General features: G+C 52.4%; 8 protein-coding genes across 8 annotated transcripts; 6 read left to right on the top strand and 2 right to left on the bottom strand.

Moving 5' to 3' along the window:
• The first annotated feature begins 287 nt into the window (after positions 1-287).
• BJX68DRAFT_166186 (uncharacterized protein) lies at positions 288-3239 on the top strand. The gene is made up of 7 exons (XM_071036956.1): positions 288-1078; positions 1148-1677; positions 1732-1843; positions 1895-2262; positions 2315-2704; positions 2756-2945; positions 3004-3239. Exons 1-7 carry the CDS (start codon positions 571-573, stop codon positions 3114-3116), a joined length of 2211 nt encoding a protein of 736 aa, XP_070903590.1. The 5' UTR covers positions 288-570; the 3' UTR covers positions 3117-3239.
• A 627-nt stretch (positions 3240-3866) lies between these two features.
• Positions 3867-6741, top strand: BJX68DRAFT_166176 (uncharacterized protein). The gene is made up of 3 exons (XM_071036955.1): positions 3867-4860; positions 4909-6229; positions 6284-6741. Exons 1-3 carry the CDS (start codon positions 4072-4074, stop codon positions 6664-6666), a joined length of 2493 nt encoding a protein of 830 aa, XP_070903589.1. The 5' UTR covers positions 3867-4071; the 3' UTR covers positions 6667-6741.
• Positions 6742-6891: 150 nt separating this feature from the next.
• On the top strand, positions 6892-7985 carry BJX68DRAFT_228644 (uncharacterized protein). The gene is made up of 2 exons (XM_071038897.1): positions 6892-7327; positions 7447-7985. Exons 1-2 carry the CDS (start codon positions 7041-7043, stop codon positions 7556-7558), a joined length of 399 nt encoding a protein of 132 aa, XP_070903588.1. The 5' UTR covers positions 6892-7040; the 3' UTR covers positions 7559-7985.
• Positions 7986-8032: 47 nt separating this feature from the next.
• On the bottom strand, positions 8033-10404 carry BJX68DRAFT_166107 (uncharacterized protein). The gene is made up of 2 exons (XM_071036952.1): positions 9924-10404; positions 8033-9868 (listed from the first exon to the last, which is right to left on the bottom strand). Exons 1-2 carry the CDS (start codon positions 10306-10308, stop codon positions 8136-8138), a joined length of 2118 nt encoding a protein of 705 aa, XP_070903587.1. The 5' UTR covers positions 10309-10404; the 3' UTR covers positions 8033-8135.
• Positions 10405-10526: 122 nt separating this feature from the next.
• Positions 10527-11926, bottom strand: BJX68DRAFT_228642 (uncharacterized protein). Its single transcript, XM_071038896.1, has 5 exons — positions 11875-11926; positions 11458-11815; positions 11377-11405; positions 11179-11319; positions 10527-11123 (listed from the first exon to the last, which is right to left on the bottom strand). The coding sequence occupies exons 2-5, from the start codon at positions 11738-11740 to the stop codon at positions 10749-10751; spliced, it is 828 nt and encodes a 275-aa protein (XP_070903586.1). The 5' UTR covers positions 11741-11815; positions 11875-11926; the 3' UTR covers positions 10527-10748.
• BJX68DRAFT_166111 (uncharacterized protein) lies at positions 11807-12511 on the top strand. Its single transcript, XM_071036953.1, has one exon. It carries the CDS (start codon positions 12028-12030, stop codon positions 12382-12384), a length of 357 nt encoding a protein of 118 aa, XP_070903585.1. The 5' UTR covers positions 11807-12027; the 3' UTR covers positions 12385-12511.
• On the top strand, positions 12505-13132 carry BJX68DRAFT_166159 (uncharacterized protein). The gene has a single exon (XM_071036954.1). The coding sequence runs from the start codon at positions 12640-12642 to the stop codon at positions 13039-13041; it is 402 nt and encodes a 133-aa protein (XP_070903584.1). The 5' UTR covers positions 12505-12639; the 3' UTR covers positions 13042-13132.
• Positions 13133-14305: 1173 nt separating this feature from the next.
• BJX68DRAFT_262938 (uncharacterized protein) lies at positions 14306-15274 on the top strand (the record flags this gene model as incomplete). Its single annotated transcript, XM_071044564.1, has 4 exons — positions 14306-14350; positions 14396-14413; positions 14462-15011; positions 15087-15274. The coding sequence occupies 4 exons, from the start codon at positions 14306-14308 to the stop codon at positions 15272-15274; spliced, it is 801 nt and encodes a 266-aa protein (XP_070903583.1).
• Between the last annotated feature and the right edge of the window lie 92 nt (positions 15275-15366).

The following is a 15366-nucleotide window of genomic DNA, read 5'->3' as shown; positions in this document are numbered from 1 at the left end:
CATCTTCTGAGATATTTTTCTCTTTCCTCCCTGGTCACCGATCTCATCACCGCCTTGTGTGCGGTGAATGCCGCATCCCAACACACCCAACCCCAGCTCGTGATTGTGAGGCGGCAGGTGCTAGACCGCCCACGCAAAAGTCGTGGTTTTGCCGCTGCTTGCACCCTCTTTCTACATCCCCTCCCCCTACGCCATCAGCGCTGTATCGTTTTTAGCTGCTGCTGGCATCAATTCTCAGCCTCATAATCCGTTTCTCAACTGAACGTTGTCCGCTCGAAACAATCACCGGTTTTGGTGGCGGTTTCTGTCCTCTCACTTGGGTACCGCCCGTGCCAGTGGTTCCCTTTTTTTGCCATCCACCACCACCATCCTCGCGACCTTTCCCTTGTGTGCGTCACCTCTCCTCCAGGTTATCCCGCTCTATTGGCAGATTAAATCAAGTTATCCAGCCAAGTAGAGCTTGGAGACCGCTCAGCTATTGCCTTTAGACCCCAGAGCCTGTGAACAATCCTCGAATCCCCTCCCTCCGCCTTTGAGACACCCGTTTGTTTTCTGCCACGCATTCTCACGATGGGTCGCAAACCCAATCAGCTCATCCTCGAGTTCTTCATTCGAGGCCAAAAACTCGAGGATGCTAGTAACCGCTACCAGCATACGTGTAAAGCCTGCGGTGAAAAATTCCCCAAGGGTCGCATCGACAGTCTTACCAATCACTTGGTGAAGAAATGCACAGCGATCCCGCTACGGGACCGCCAACGCGTCTTGTTGCGACTGCACGAACTCCCAGATCTTGCCGACGGCGACCAGAACAAGGACCCTAATGCTGCGGGGCAGGGCAAGGGAAAGGGGGTTGACGTGCCTTACACCACGCGACAAAATTTTGATGGCCTAAACGTGTTGGCCGAAGCTTCGAGACAGGTGGGTGCTTCCGACCAGACGAAGCGGGGAGGTCCTGCTTATACACAGTCCGTAACTGTGGGAGGTAAGACCGTGGTCGTCGACCCTGCGCTTGAAGCGGAGGGCTTTCAGGGCCACCCTGCTCAGCCTGATCAAATGGATGAAGATGTGAAGCCACCGGGTAAGTGTCGGCTCTTTTTTTTGTTATGGTGTTCTCAACGCGCTAATATGTGGAATCTTCTTTTACCAGTGTCCCCTCTATCGCCTTCGAACGCGACAGTGATTCCCTCCCTCCCTCCGACCGGTTCGCTTGACCCGACCTCGTCCGCATCGCCGCCGCTGCCAGAGACTTCTATGACTCCCGATCCAAACGCCACTTCTCGGCAGTCGCAGCTGTCTTTGATCGCCGCATCTGCTAGTGAAATGGTACCTCACGGCCTCCCGTTGGATCATGATCCTCTCTCTGGACTTTCTGACGGTTTGCCTAAGATGGGTTCTGCATGGAACCAGCAGCTTTCGACGCAGGAACAGTTGCTCTTTGACAGCCTCCAAGAACATGACCCGACGCTGACCGCAGCAACCCAACGCGCAGCCTCCTTCCCTCGCCCCATTGCCATGAACCCGAACTCACAAACCAAGGGTTTCGTGAACGAGTTTGGCAATTCGACCAAGCCCGCTAAGCCCAAGGTTCGCGGTCGATTCTCCGCTGCTAGACGCCGAGAGGTTCAGGAAGTGAGGAAACGAGGCGCGTGCATCCGTTGTCGCATGCTTAAGAAACCCGTAAGCCACCATTCCCAGCTGGGATTGATTGGTTGTGGTACTGATTTTCTCTAGTGCTCCGGTGACAGTCCGTGCACAACTTGCGCAAGTGTTGAAAGTGCGCGTCTGTGGAAGCATCCGTGTATCCGCACCCGCATTGCGGATGAGTTTGAACTGTATAATGCGAGTACGTTTAGGTAAAGATCTTGTTTCATGAAGGCATGCTGACTTTGGCTAGATTTGCACGCCACATTGGCTTATCACGATGTCAATAGTATTCGGAATCAGGTCAAGTTCGAGCACTACGCCGGTCGCATTGAAGTGACACATTTTGAGGAGAGTATGATCTTTCTCACTTTCAGTGGCCTTCAAGCCCACAAGGCGTCGACGTCTACCCTTGACCCACAGCTTCAAGGCCTTGGGGATGATACTCAGTTCCAGGGGCCCCTTCAGGAGCTTTACCTGCTAGATAGCGATTCCGATGATCTCCCGGGAAAGATCGAGATCTACATCAAGAAGACCGCGCCGTTCTTTTACGAGCGCGAGGCATCCGACGTTATGAGGCCTACTTTGATCCTGGCGGCGGAGCTAGCCCAGCAGAAGAAGGTGCGTCACAAAGACAGTATAGTACATTCAGTACGCTAACTTATCCCCTCAGGATCTGCTATTGGAAAGAGTACTGGAGCTATGGGTTGCTACTCATATACTGGTCGATGCAGAGCTGCACTGGAAGACCTTCTGCAACCCAACCCTGACGCCTACAGCGCTGCAATCGCTCGCTCAGCCTACGGATGATGGTCGGATTCCGATTGATGAAGTCACAAACGCCGAGTCGTATGCCCTGCTGTGCGGTCAATTGCGCTCGGCAACAGAGAAGCGCGCGGCGCAGCTAAGCAAGTCGGTAATGAACGACCTAGAGCGGCGACTGCTTCAGCGCCAGCAAAGCGGCTGGTTTGAGACATTCTTGGTGTCACTTATTCTTCTCAACTGTGTGGAGCGGACATGTTGGCTCTTCCGGTCTTGGGATGACGAGAACTTTGTTCAACGCGTAAGTTTTACTATAATCAAAACTGGACCTTACGTTTCTGACCAGCTACAGTGGCCCCTAGACAAGCGCCCTCCATACTACGCCAGTCAAGGTGACCGGTTTTCCGACATCTTGCATATGCTGTTGAAAATGCGAAGCTTGCCACCAAAGGCGAGTCCGGCGCCGGACACCGGGATTCTGAAGGCTGTCGATGGCAGTGATGAGAACGCGATCCGCTGGTTCGACATGATCAAAATCTCCTGTAAGTCGCATGCATTTTCTACTCTACTTCTGGCATCTGGCTCTGACCGGCTATTCAGCACTCTTCCTGGAACAGCGCGGGGCCGCTGTATTCGATCCGACTGACTCTCGGTCATTCGATCTTCGTTACGGATCGAAGCTTCTGCCACCCTCGAATGTGTACTCCTCTTGAGTGGACGCACACTAGCGGTGATACTGTGATGAACTCGATTAGCGGATGTCCTGGCTGGCTCGGAGTCGCGTGTGCTGGGACTGCCGGGCTGTATCCTATTTTCTTTCCACTTCCACTGAAGTCTTTTAACTAATAACATTGTATGCTACTAATGGTCCGGACATGGGTTATGCGGAAGGGGAGCTGTCTCAAAACTTATGCCTCATAGTTAGCTCTTCAAGGGTTACTCAACATCAATATATTGTATGTATACTATAGATACGCACCCACTGAGTCAGGATCGCCTTGCCGTCATTTGTCCTCGGCAGCCACCAGGACTGGTCACTGTGATTCCTTCCAAGGTTAGCTTAACGTCAAACCCCTAGACTGGTTGGAGAGATAAAGATCAGCAAACTACGCCAGAAGAGGGCGAGGCTAAATTGCTTTCCACCACAGGACAAGCCTGGATGCGATCTTTGCCGTTTTGGGCTGCCACCAGGAGAAATTCGCGACGCCCAGTGAAAATCGCAGTGGCTTTCATTTCTTTCTTCGAGGTCATAAAACATTAATTATATCTAATATTAATACTAGAGAGCGCGCTGTTATCGTCGCTATAATTCGTCCCCGTCTCGGACGTTACTCTCTTCAACGCTTTTCATTTGCTTCATTCCTCCAGCCTGTGTCTCAGGGCCCAACACTCGGCAGTCTCTCGCAGTCTCCCACACGCCAAACGCCAAAACTCCGACCCTGCAGTCCTTGCAGTCGCTCATCCCCTGCATCTTCAATTCTTCTGAAAGCGGAAATTGATTCTCCGACTGGCGGGTGGTCCAGATGGCCTATGCTTAGAGAAAAAAAAGAGTGAAAAGGGGGAACCACTTTGTTTACACCACGAGCAGAACCATATTTGTCCCCTCGTGCTGGCTGCCCGATAACTTTACTATCCATTAGCCCAGTCAGAATTGACACATCAATCACCATGTTTTCGACGCATCAGCACCCTCCACCGCCCATTCCCCCATCGCCAACCCTGTCCAACCCGGACATGATCCTCCCCTTCGACGAGAACGAGCGCGAAAACTCCACCCCGTCCCCGCCCTTCAACTTACCCTCCCTATCGAACTTGCAATCCTTCTACGAGACGCGCACAAGTACAAACTACTCGAACGGCTACTCTCTCGACCCCACCCGGAGTCATAACAGCGGCGCCGGCGCCGCGCCGCGAGCCCAGCAACAGAAAAAGGGCTACCCGCGCCACACGTGGACGCACGAGAACCTCGATGCGGCCAGCCGCCGGCTTTCAGATATTGGCGAGGAGGATTATAACACATCATCATCGCCTTTCAGGCATGGAGGAGGGGGAGCGGGTATGAGAACCACGCGGGTCATGATCCCGCAGCAGGATAGTGGTAGCGCGCAGGCGTCGCCGGTTTCAGTACGCGAGGCGACGGCGGTGAGGGAGTCAGAGACGAGAACAAACAGCAGCTCGTCGAATTCGACAATCAGCGGCGCGAGCGAGACTTCGTCGTGGGATGGGACGAAGGGGCGCGCGGCCTACGTGGTGTCGCAGGAGAGCCGTGGAACGGGCAGTGACCGTCGCGCAACAGCTGCAGCAGTAGCCCCTGTGCGGCCCAATGGCGCGCAAGCATCGAGTGCAAATGCGCCGCCTGCCAATGAAGAGAAAGGAGGTCCTGATGAGGACCTTTCGTCGGCGATTCTGAGCAGCGAGGCGGAGCGGATTCTGGAGAACGCGAAGAAGCGGTTATCGGTATGTTTCCTACGCGAGCGAAATAGTACGAGGTGTTAACATCTGCAGCTTATGGAAGGGAATTTGACGCGGGCTCGCTCGTCAATGCGCGCGTCTACTCCGTCGTCCCCGTCACCTTCACCTTCGGGTTCTGCAGGGCTGGGACAGCCTGTTGGGGGCTTGTATCAATCGATACATCGCGTGGCTGATCGAAGGTCCTCCCTGCGGCCGCGCCAGACGCAGGATAACAGCAATCGGCACTCGCGAGTCTACAGCGAGACCAACATACCGTCAAACCAGCCGAACCATGAGGCCAATCAATCTCGGTCTGTGAGTGCCATGGGGTCAAGCACGAGCTCCAGTTTCTATACGGACGACCGCTCTTTTCATTATGCGCCTAACCGCGCGTATCTCACTCACCGGGCGTCGGTCTCCTCTATGCAACAGGTTTCGGCCAACGGGCTCCCGGCTAGAAACGACCGCTCGTCTTCCGACTCACCTCGAACTTCCGAATTTGAGGAGGAGATCAAGATCTCGAGTATAGATGATTTCAACTCCGCGTATCCCGTCCTCGACCCGCCTTCGCGGTCCCAGTCACAGCTTCAAGTGCGAGATCTGCAGGACCAGATGAAGGGCCTGCACATTAAGATCTCGACACTCAAAGTGAAAGCGCAGGAGGATAACCTCCGACGCCGGAGCCTGCAGAGCCTGCGCACGCCCAGCCCTTTGACAGCGGCGAATCACTGGTATGCCAACCCGCTTGACCCGACAGAGCGTCATAGCCACCTCCATCCGAGCGCAGGATACCAACACGTCGAGTCTCCGCGCAGCAGTCAGGACAGCGGCAGCAACAACACCGATTCCACACTGCTTGTTCCGGAAACGGTTCACTCAGAAGGCAGAGTTTCATCAGACGGCGCCATCCTGCCGCCTTTTGAGCTGACCGATCACGAAGACGGGCACTCGACCTCTGAGAGCCTGTATGAAGATGCCGAGGAAGGAGACCAGGGCGAAATCGACCGCAAGGCGCTGGAGGAGATTCTACGCGAGCCTCTAGACGATGACCTGGCTGATAGCCCGCTGGAGGCTTTCCCTTCTGTTCCTCACCACGACGACACGCCGCATGAAGAGCGCGAGGACGCTTTTGACTACGAGCACTTTATCCTGCACAGTGCACTGGGCAACTACACGCAGGCGCGACTCCGCCGGCAAAGTGATGCGTCGGATACTTCTGTCGAAACAACAAGACCGATCAGGGAGCGACGGTCGACACGTCACTCGCGGTCCAGCAGCACGAACTCGGTATCAACAGTTGCAACGTTTGCGACAGCTGCGGAGGGCCGAGACGACATCGAAAGCGTTCTGTATTGGGACCGGAAGTTCAACGATGGTACGTGTTTTTATGCTGAAAAATAGAGGAAGAGATATAGCCTAACAATCCCAGAACTAAACCACAGTTACGCCGAAGACACCGAATCCAACTCTGAAACATCACTACGCACCCCTCGCAAATCCCGCGTCGAAGACCTCGCCTCGCAACGCCCCGACTCTGCAGCAACAGGCTCCGCAACACCAACCTCCCTCGCCTCCTCGCTCGTCTCAACAGTCCGCGCAGCCGCAAGTCCCTACCCGAATGCGCCAAACAGCAACCTGGGAATCAACGAGGACGACACCCGACTCCTCGAGCAACTCTTCAAAAGTCTCGGCGACGTATGCATGGAGTTGCAGGAGCTTACGACATTGCCGGACTACGATGAGAAGCAGGCGAAATTGCTGAGGCGGCGGCTGGAGGCTGCGAGACGCGTGTTGGACGGGGAGCTTGATTGACGTGATTGATTTTTTCATTTTATTGAGGTTGGACGCTATATTATATTGACTTAATGCTGGAGATTTGTGATACCCATATATATCAATTTAGTTCTACTTTTGTCACGAGGCTGAGAAATTACTGCATGTCGTTGAGGAATTGAGGGACTTGGAGAAGAGCCCCACCACACGTGTCGACGCGCCACGCGAACCTCACTTCCCAATCGGGAATCTTATCAACTCGATCTACATCAACCCCTCGACATCGAGTCCTCAACCCCTCACCACGCACATAGCGCATCGCATCTTATCACTCTCCAAGAAGTGGAATTATCTATTATCCCAACCAACCCAAACAGACTCCACACAAAACACATCCAAACCAGTTGCACAAAATGACAAACCGCCGCCTCCTCATCTTCCAAGAAACCCCCCTCCAGGGCCACGCCCACCAATTATCCCCCTCAGCAAATCCCCTAACACCCGGCCCAGCAGGATCGCCAGGCGCCCTTCAGCCATCACAACAACAATATCAGTACACGCCCGTCAACAAACTCGGTCTTCCGATCCACGGTCCGGGCTCGTTACCTGATGGGTTGGGGTTACCGAGTTTACTGAGTTTACCGCTTCGAGTACTGAATGCGTTTACGGAGATCTTTAATGCGCCAAGATATAAGGGGTGGTATGTCGCACGCTTTTTCTTTCTCTTTCCCTTCTTTCCTTCTTTTATATGGTGGTGGTCTTTGTAACGGCTTCGACTGCGGTTTGGTCAAATGTCGGACGAGGCTGATATACGTGCAGGGCCGTCGTAGCAGCAGGACCGTATAACGATCCGACGCTCGGGACGGGGAAGTTCTATGCTGTTGTATTAGAGCAGGTTGACAAGAATGAGTCTGGGTCGGGGATGGGGTAGTTGGGTCTGCTAGGCATGGATAGTGCCTGTTTTTCTGTGTATTCTTCCGGCCTGTACTTGGATGAGATTGTTCTTTGCTGTGTTACTATGATGGGACTCGTTCTAGTAAATGACATGGAGAAGCTTCGAAGGGATTTGTCTGGGGTGGTGTGTATGTATGTATGTGTATATGATATTGATACCTCTTGGGCATGCGTTAATAAAGTGTTTCCACTGTCTTATGGGTGGTTTCTTGCATTGTATCCTTGGAACTTAGTAGGTATATTCTCTTCACGATGATTCAGATGTACGTCCCCATCCATCTTCATTTCCTTACCTGCCGCACATTCAGCGTATACAAATTTATCTCAAGCACCTACCAAGACACGTATTTCGACGGGGGACGGATGGATTTTGTCTTTAATAATGATGCTGGCGCCTCTAGGGCTAACAGGCAAGAAGCATAACTGTTCGCTGCGCATTGCGCAATAAATACTTTGAATCATATACTGATGTATTGGTGCCACCAGCTAGGGTTGATCTGGAAATAGGATAAGTCATGCTTTTGCTGTACATTAAAAGAAATAATATAAACGGTCTATGCAATCTTCTCAAGCAACAGCTTCGCCCCACTAGCCACAGGCCCAGCCTTCTTCGCGTCCTTGTCCGTCTTCGCCTTGGACGCCGTCTCGAGCGCCTTCTTCCCCTTCTTCAGCGCCTTTAACAGCTCGCCCTTCTTCTCAAAGTCCTCCGCCTCCGTCAGCGCAACAATGACATAGACATTCGACCCCGTCGCCCAGTCCATGATCTCCCCGCTGATCTGCTCGTAGAACAGGTCGTGGAAGTTGAGCGGCGGTGAGACCTTTTCAACCTTTTTCTCGGCAGGGTTGAAGCGCCCGCCCTGGACGAGTGACTTGAGTGTTCGCCCGACGAAGGACGCGTCCTTTGTGTCGGAGCGGGACTTCGCGGCAACGGCAACGGCGGCTAGCGCGGCGTCCTTCTTCTCCTTGTTCTCTGAGCTATCAGCATCGGCGTCGAAGAGGACTTCTACGATGAACTGGCTGCCGAAACTTGTTTCGAGGAGGGTGTCTGCGCGCGCGGCGATGAGGTCTAGGAGGGTTGGGGAGGCGGCCTTGATGAGTTCCTGGCGCCTCGTGGCAGGTTCCTTCTTGGAGGTTTCCTTGCGGATCTCGCGGATCTCAGCGAGGACGGCGTTGTCGTGCTCGGGGAGGAGCCACTTGACCCTGTCGCCGGCGAAGAGGTAGAGGAGGGGGATGCGGGCGGTTAGGTCGTTGACTTGGTACAGGAGCTCGTCGTTGCGGGCTTCCTCGTCGAGGGATTGGTTGAGGAGTTCGGGGAAGATGAGCTTGGAGGTGAGCTTTGTGTCGTCGATGACTTCGTACGCGGTGAGTAGGACAAGGTGGCCGTGAAGATCGCCCGCCATCATCTTAATGGTGTCTCTGTAGAAGCGGGTGAGTTGCTTGCGGTCCTTGGCGTTGGAGTATGCGAGGGCGAGGCACATGAGGCGGGAGCCGGACTTGGTGAAGGCAAGATTCTTGACGAGGTCGCCTTCTTCGTCGCCCTTGATCAGCTCGATGAACTCGTTGGCTTCCGAGGTGCCGGGCTTGACGTTGAGGAAGTATTGAAGCATGGCGTCGTGGAGCATTGTGAAACCAGTGGTCTTCTTCTGGATGAGCTGGTTGATGAGCTCGAGGAGGAAGCGCATAATCGGAGAGCGCTTTGCAGGGTCTTCCTCGAGGATTTTAGCGAGATCAGCCGTTTTGGCGTTGTTGTCTCTGAAGATGGCGAATTCAGCGCCGTACCATTCCCTGAGCAGGCTGGCTTGTTGCTCCTGTGTCGCGACGGTTCGGTAGATATCGTCCAGAATCCACGAAGCCTCGGGGTGTCGGATCAACCGCTTGACCTTTCCGTAGAACTCGCCAATGATCAAGTCTCTGATCTCAGTATCGCCGTGAACTATCAGCTTGCCAATGAGGAACTTGGCATATCGACTCTGCGCGAGCTCAACGTAGCTTCCCTTGAGTTCCCGGGCAATCTGCTTGCGCTGCTCTACGTTGGCGTACTTCAGAGCGGTCTGAATGACACGGACAGAGTCGTGCTTGAACACAAAGTCTTTGACTCGTCCTGTGATGATTTCGAAAAGCTCCGTGATGAGTTTCTTCCTCTCTTCCAGGGGAACATGCGATTTGCGGCGCAGACGCTCCCACAGTTTCTTCGATCGTGCAATCATATCGGCGTTCGGCTTTGCGGCTTTGCGCTCTTTGGCAAGGGCTTTTTGCTTGATATGTGACTCGCGGGACGACGTTTTATCTATATTTGATAGGTTAGTGTTAGGGTTAAGATATGTGTAGCAGGGAATACATACTCGTCGCATCTGCCTCGCCCTTGGGCTTTGAGCCGGAGTTCTTGTCCTCGACTTCGCTCTCATCGACATCCTCTGCATTGGCGTCATCCATCTCAACGTCGTCCTCGGCATCATCGACGTCCTCAATCTCCGAGTCCTCAATATCGTCGACATCGAAATCGTCCTCTTCAGAAAAGTCCTCCTTCTCTTCCTCTACAACCTTCTTCTTGGGCGTTTTCTTATCCTTCTTTCCAGACTTCAAGTCCTTTCCTTTCCCAACTTTCGAGGATTTGTCGAATTTCTGGGCTTTTACCGGCTTTTTCGTCGAGGCGGCGGCTGTCTTTGTCTTTGTGCGCTTGCCATTGCGGTCGTCGCCGGTGTCAACGCGGCGCTTTACTCCAACCATGTTGAATTACCCGTCTAAACAATGAATCAGAGCAGGGTAAGTGAGGGTGAGGAATAAAATTGGTTGTCGCTGGTATTCCTTGGCTTGGCCGGCCTGTCCGACTTTTTTTTTACTGCCGCGTTTCAGGGCGGTAAAAATTCTTGTTTGCATTGTTTGTTTAGCGATAAGATCTTTCCTCCGAAAAGGCATAAGCGCGAATGGAAAAGAAAGTGAATCGCCTAAGGAATATTCCTGAGTGATGTATGTTTCAATATTTCTCGAGAGCATATATTATGATTATATCTCATCGTCGACGATGAAGCTGTCCGCTTCATAGAGCGGCAAATCGCAATGCAAAAAGAAGCGTCGCCCAAACGCCTTCCTAGAGACCCAAAAACTAAAAGCAATTCATCGAGTCATGCTGAGCGCCCAGAATCTACTAATGTCAGGCTGAGCTCAGCTCACCCCTCACGCACCTCCGACACCTCGGGAGGGGCAGGCGTCTTCATGGCACCCATTTCCGAGACAGGCGGCGCCTGCGCCCGTTTACGACCAGGCAAATGAAACCCGAGCGATGACGTCTTAGACGATCCGCTGGCCTGAGAGTCGTTTGTGAAGTCGCCAAAGCGCGAGAACAGGCCCTTCTTCTTTGGCTTTGCGTCGTCGCCGTCGTCCAGACCGACGTCCTCGAAGTGGTCCTCTTCCATTGTTTCCGGTTGGGGGTGTTTCTCGAAGCGCTGGCCCGAGGATGAAGTTAAGCGGGAGAAGCGCGAGTCGAGGGATGTGCGGGAGGGCATTGTGTCCGGATAGATTATGGGAGAGCGGGCGGAAATGTCCTGATCCTATGAGTATGGAATTTATATGGTGAGATGAGGTGAGGAATGGGCTTACGAATGACCGCCGGTAGGAGTCGAATGATTCGCGGGATATTGAGAACGGCTCATTTTCGTCGACTAGGTTTCGATGATTCGAGGATGACCTCGACATGCCTGGATATTTGCGCCAGACGCTTTCTCTCTCTGGTGGTGAGGGCTGCCGTGTGTTAGTAGTGTTTTCACATTTGCCTCAGCGCATAAGAAGGTAGTATACCGGAAGATAATCGCCATTACAGTCGACGACTAGATGTCGCGGATTAGAAGAAATACTCTAGTATTTGGATGAAAGACATACCGCTCAACTTGTACTCGGGAGGCTCAGTTTCGTGACTCTTGCGAATACTCAATGGAGTAGAACGGTGGCTGTCTTCGGAGAACCGATTGTTCAGGTCGGGGCGGCTATCGACTTCCCCGCTGTTGGGGGCAGCAGGCTTTCTCCCCAGAAAGTTGCGAAACGGAGCCATGTGGGCAAGTATATGGTTTTGGGAAGAATTGAAGACGAAAAGACGGGGGAATAGTGGGTATTTCAGGAGGAGTGAGACGATGATGGAATCGAAAATGCTCCTATAGAGTACCATGTCCAGGACCTCACATGATCGGTTGTTCGGTGCTCTGGGACCGGCGGGACAGTGGACACACTTGATGGGGATCGTCTTGAAATTTAGTGCCCGATCAACGTCATCTGGAGATCCCCATGTTCGTCGCGACTCACAAGAAATTCGAGGTTGGAATTGATGAGGTCTGTTTCTCGAAGCTTGTTTTCCTCCCAATGACTCCTTTTAGAGTTGCGATCTGAGTTGACTTTTTCTTCCAGGTTTTTCGACGCTTAGATCTGGGAGCACAGGGACTGCTGCTCTTCCCAACCATGGAACCTTGGCTTGATGGCAAGATCGTAAGGCGTTCCAATGAATTTCTTTTCCCTCCTACGCTCCTTACCTGGGGCAATAGTTGCAGCCCTAAGATTATTTGGACCGCCCCAGGAATGGTGTCCCTGAAATTTTCCTGGAATCCCTCAAGGTTGCGGATGCGTTACGACTTAGAGTTTCGGGAACTCTATACTTCTTCTCGGTTGCAGCATGCCTCTACTATGCACGGTCCACCAAACATGAGTTATGGGTTTGCGTGGACTCCGAAACTTTATGGGTTGGAAGATATATCCCTATGGTTTCGGAACTATTTCCCCATCTCCTTGAAGATCGGTACTAGTATACTTTTTCTCTGACTCTACTACGAATGCGCCGACTGGTCTGTATTCGAACTCTGTCAATGGAACTCGCCATGCCTAAACCTTCTGTCTTGCTCTTATCCTGGCAGTGGCGCAGTCACTTTCTCGAAGTGGATTCTCTCTCTACAACTTCCCCCTACTGAAGCTCTCACAATCCACAGTGCTTTTCTAGACACAACTGCCTTGTTACGTCTCTCAAAGGCCTCATCTTACCTCAACCTGCATTTGAAACTACGAACGAACACCACAAACATGCAGTACCCCTCCAAGATTGCCATCGCCGCTGTTACCTTCGCCTCAGCCATCGGAGTTGTCACTGCAGCCCCTGCTATCGGATTCAACAACAACACCGGGTTCGACAACGAGACGTTCGTCATCCAGCCCTACATGACCTGCATTCAAGACAGTCAGTGTGGTTTCGGAAGCTTTTGCGACACTCCCGCCGGCAGGTGCACTCTGGGTTGCCGCGCAGACTTCCACTGCGCTCATGACCATCGTTGTCAAGATGGTGGGTGTGTGGTGATGACTACCGGGATGGCATGCCGACAAAATGGCGACCTATGCTATTTGAACCCTGACTGCTGCTCTGGTAGATGTCGCAGGGAGCAAATTATCTTTGGGAAGAAGCTTTGTATCCCGGTGAAGCAGGGATGATTTCTGACTGGATCAATTTGTACTATGTTTCTTATGATTTTGGGCGAGTATCTTGGTTGATTTCTGAAAAGCAAACACAAACGAGCTTATCTGGTCTTTTTCTGGGTTGGAGAGGAGTTTGGCATCTGCACCATCTGATGGATTTGATCTCATTTTTATATCTTGATGGTTTCTTCCAAATGTTAATAAAAACAAAGGTTGGCTTTTGTTTGATTCATCACGTTCAGTGTCCACCAGGAGGTAGTTTTAGCGAGCACCATGGGCAACGACGACTCTCACATACAACAGCTCATTCCAGTGATAAAGAAAGAACGATTTTTTTTTTTTACTCACTTATCATAGAAGAGTGATAGCGGAGTCATGGGAAAATATGATAGCAAGAGAGCGATTTTTCTTAAAGTGTTTGAGGTCATATTTCTTAATTGGACAAATATGTTTCATCTGTCATGGATAGCCGAGTGGGAGGTCAGCCGCCAAGTCAGTGACCTTGCTACGGTCTTGGCCAGCGGGTACTGGTGCCCGGTACGAATCCTGGGGTTGTCGATTGTACTCGCGTGAGTAATCCGCGATCGCTACACGGCATTAAGCAATGGAAGTGACCCTTGAGGGAAGCAATTCTGCAGAGACACTTCCACCCTGGGATGGCGTCATCGGATTACACCGTCCTGTTACAGGGAATCTGGCTGTTGGGCTGAACGACCACTTTTTTTGATCTTCTTTTTTCTGTCTTGCTACCCATCCATGACAGCAACACGCTATTCGGCTACTTCTTAATGGAAATTATCTTCATCAGCGGCCTGATGGTCTAGTTTGAGTTGTTGAGAGGTTGCTCCTATCATCCAATTGCAAACACATTTCGAATGAATTTTTGTCTGTTCAAAGTCTAGTAGTCATGATGCGCTGCTGTCCCCGAGATGGTCATCGAGCGTGCCCGCGCACCTTCCTGAAGAAGGGTCGCTCTTACCTCGAACACGTCGTGATGTAAGACGGGCATGCTCTTCACAAAGTCTCTCTCATCCATCATGGTTCCGTCCTACGCATACTGCCACCCGTCCGCGCAGTCGCACGTTATAGATATTGCTGCTTCATTATCGTACCATAGCCTGTCGGACGGGCAATGAGAGCTTCCAGCTTGCCAAACCAAGCCCGCAACCTTCTCTCGACAAAGCACTCTGGACGCTTCCGTGTGCCCGAACCTCACCATCGCCTGCCCTACAGGGTCTGAGTAGGCCGCACTCGTTGACCCAGAAGACTGGGACTCAAGATGGCGTTCTGGAAGGGCTGGGCGTTGTGGCAGAAGTTGAGCGTTGTAAGTGACCCTGGTAGTCGCTGCAACAATGGCTGACATTCATAGGCTCTTGGGTTTCTTCTGGTAAGGCGACCTCTTACACGTACGTTGACAGAACTCTGACATGGCAAGGCACTTGTTCTCGTGTACTCGTTCAGCGTCCTTACCTATAACCGACGGAAGATCAGGAAACACGCCAACGAGGAAGCAAATCAGCAGGCAGAGCAGGAAGCCGAAATGGGCGAGGTGGGATCCGAGGCAACCGACATCCCCTTTGGTGCTAGAGCATTGGAGAAAGGAATCGAAGTTGAGGGTATATGGACCATGAAGCGACAGCCTCCAACAAAGCAACCCAGCGTCATGGAGAAGAACAGAAACTCGGTCCTGAGCGCGTTTCTCAGACCTAAATCGACGGCTAGCAGCGTCCAGACACCTGAAATCATCGAGCCCGATTCGAATCGTACTTCAGCAACCGCAGAAAGCCAGGCCGAAAGTGTTCTTGAGAGTATTCACATAGACACTTTCCGCTCAAGCCGGCCTCCGAAGCTTGATATCGGCGGTATTGGGCAGGGGGCTCAGAAATCATTCGATCATGAAAGGCCTCTTTCTCGAGGATGGTTTGCTTCTCGGAGCTCATGGATGAAGCCCATCGTGGGCTATAAAAGGATGTCAGTACGCGAGGGTAAGTAAAAGACCTAAACCGACAGCACAGTCTCAACAGCGACAAGTGTCGAGTCAAGCTTATACCCTCTTATAGGACGTCACCGTCGAACCTCGTCCGAGGACTTTAGGCGCCGATTCAGCAAGTTGTTCGATGAGACTCTTCCGCCAGGGCCACCACGCCCGACAGAGATGTTCCAGTTGACTCCCATCTACCAAGAATCCGCCGAAAGTCTCAGAAAGGGATCACTGGACAATGCTATTGAACCAGTGGCCACAAATTGAAAAGGATTAAATTGGCCGTATGAACGTTGGTCGATGGGTGGGTGTCTCGCCATGTATGTATATTGGATATCGTTACACTCTGATGTGGGATG

This window comes from Aspergillus pseudodeflectus (genome assembly GCF_044049435.1).
Source record: "Aspergillus pseudodeflectus strain CBS 756.74 chromosome Unknown BJX68scaffold_5, whole genome shotgun sequence".
Classification (NCBI taxonomy): domain Eukaryota; kingdom Fungi; phylum Ascomycota; class Eurotiomycetes; order Eurotiales; family Aspergillaceae; genus Aspergillus; species Aspergillus pseudodeflectus.
Note: the sequence above shows the minus strand (reverse complement) of the source record. Positions and strands in the feature narration are given on the sequence as shown.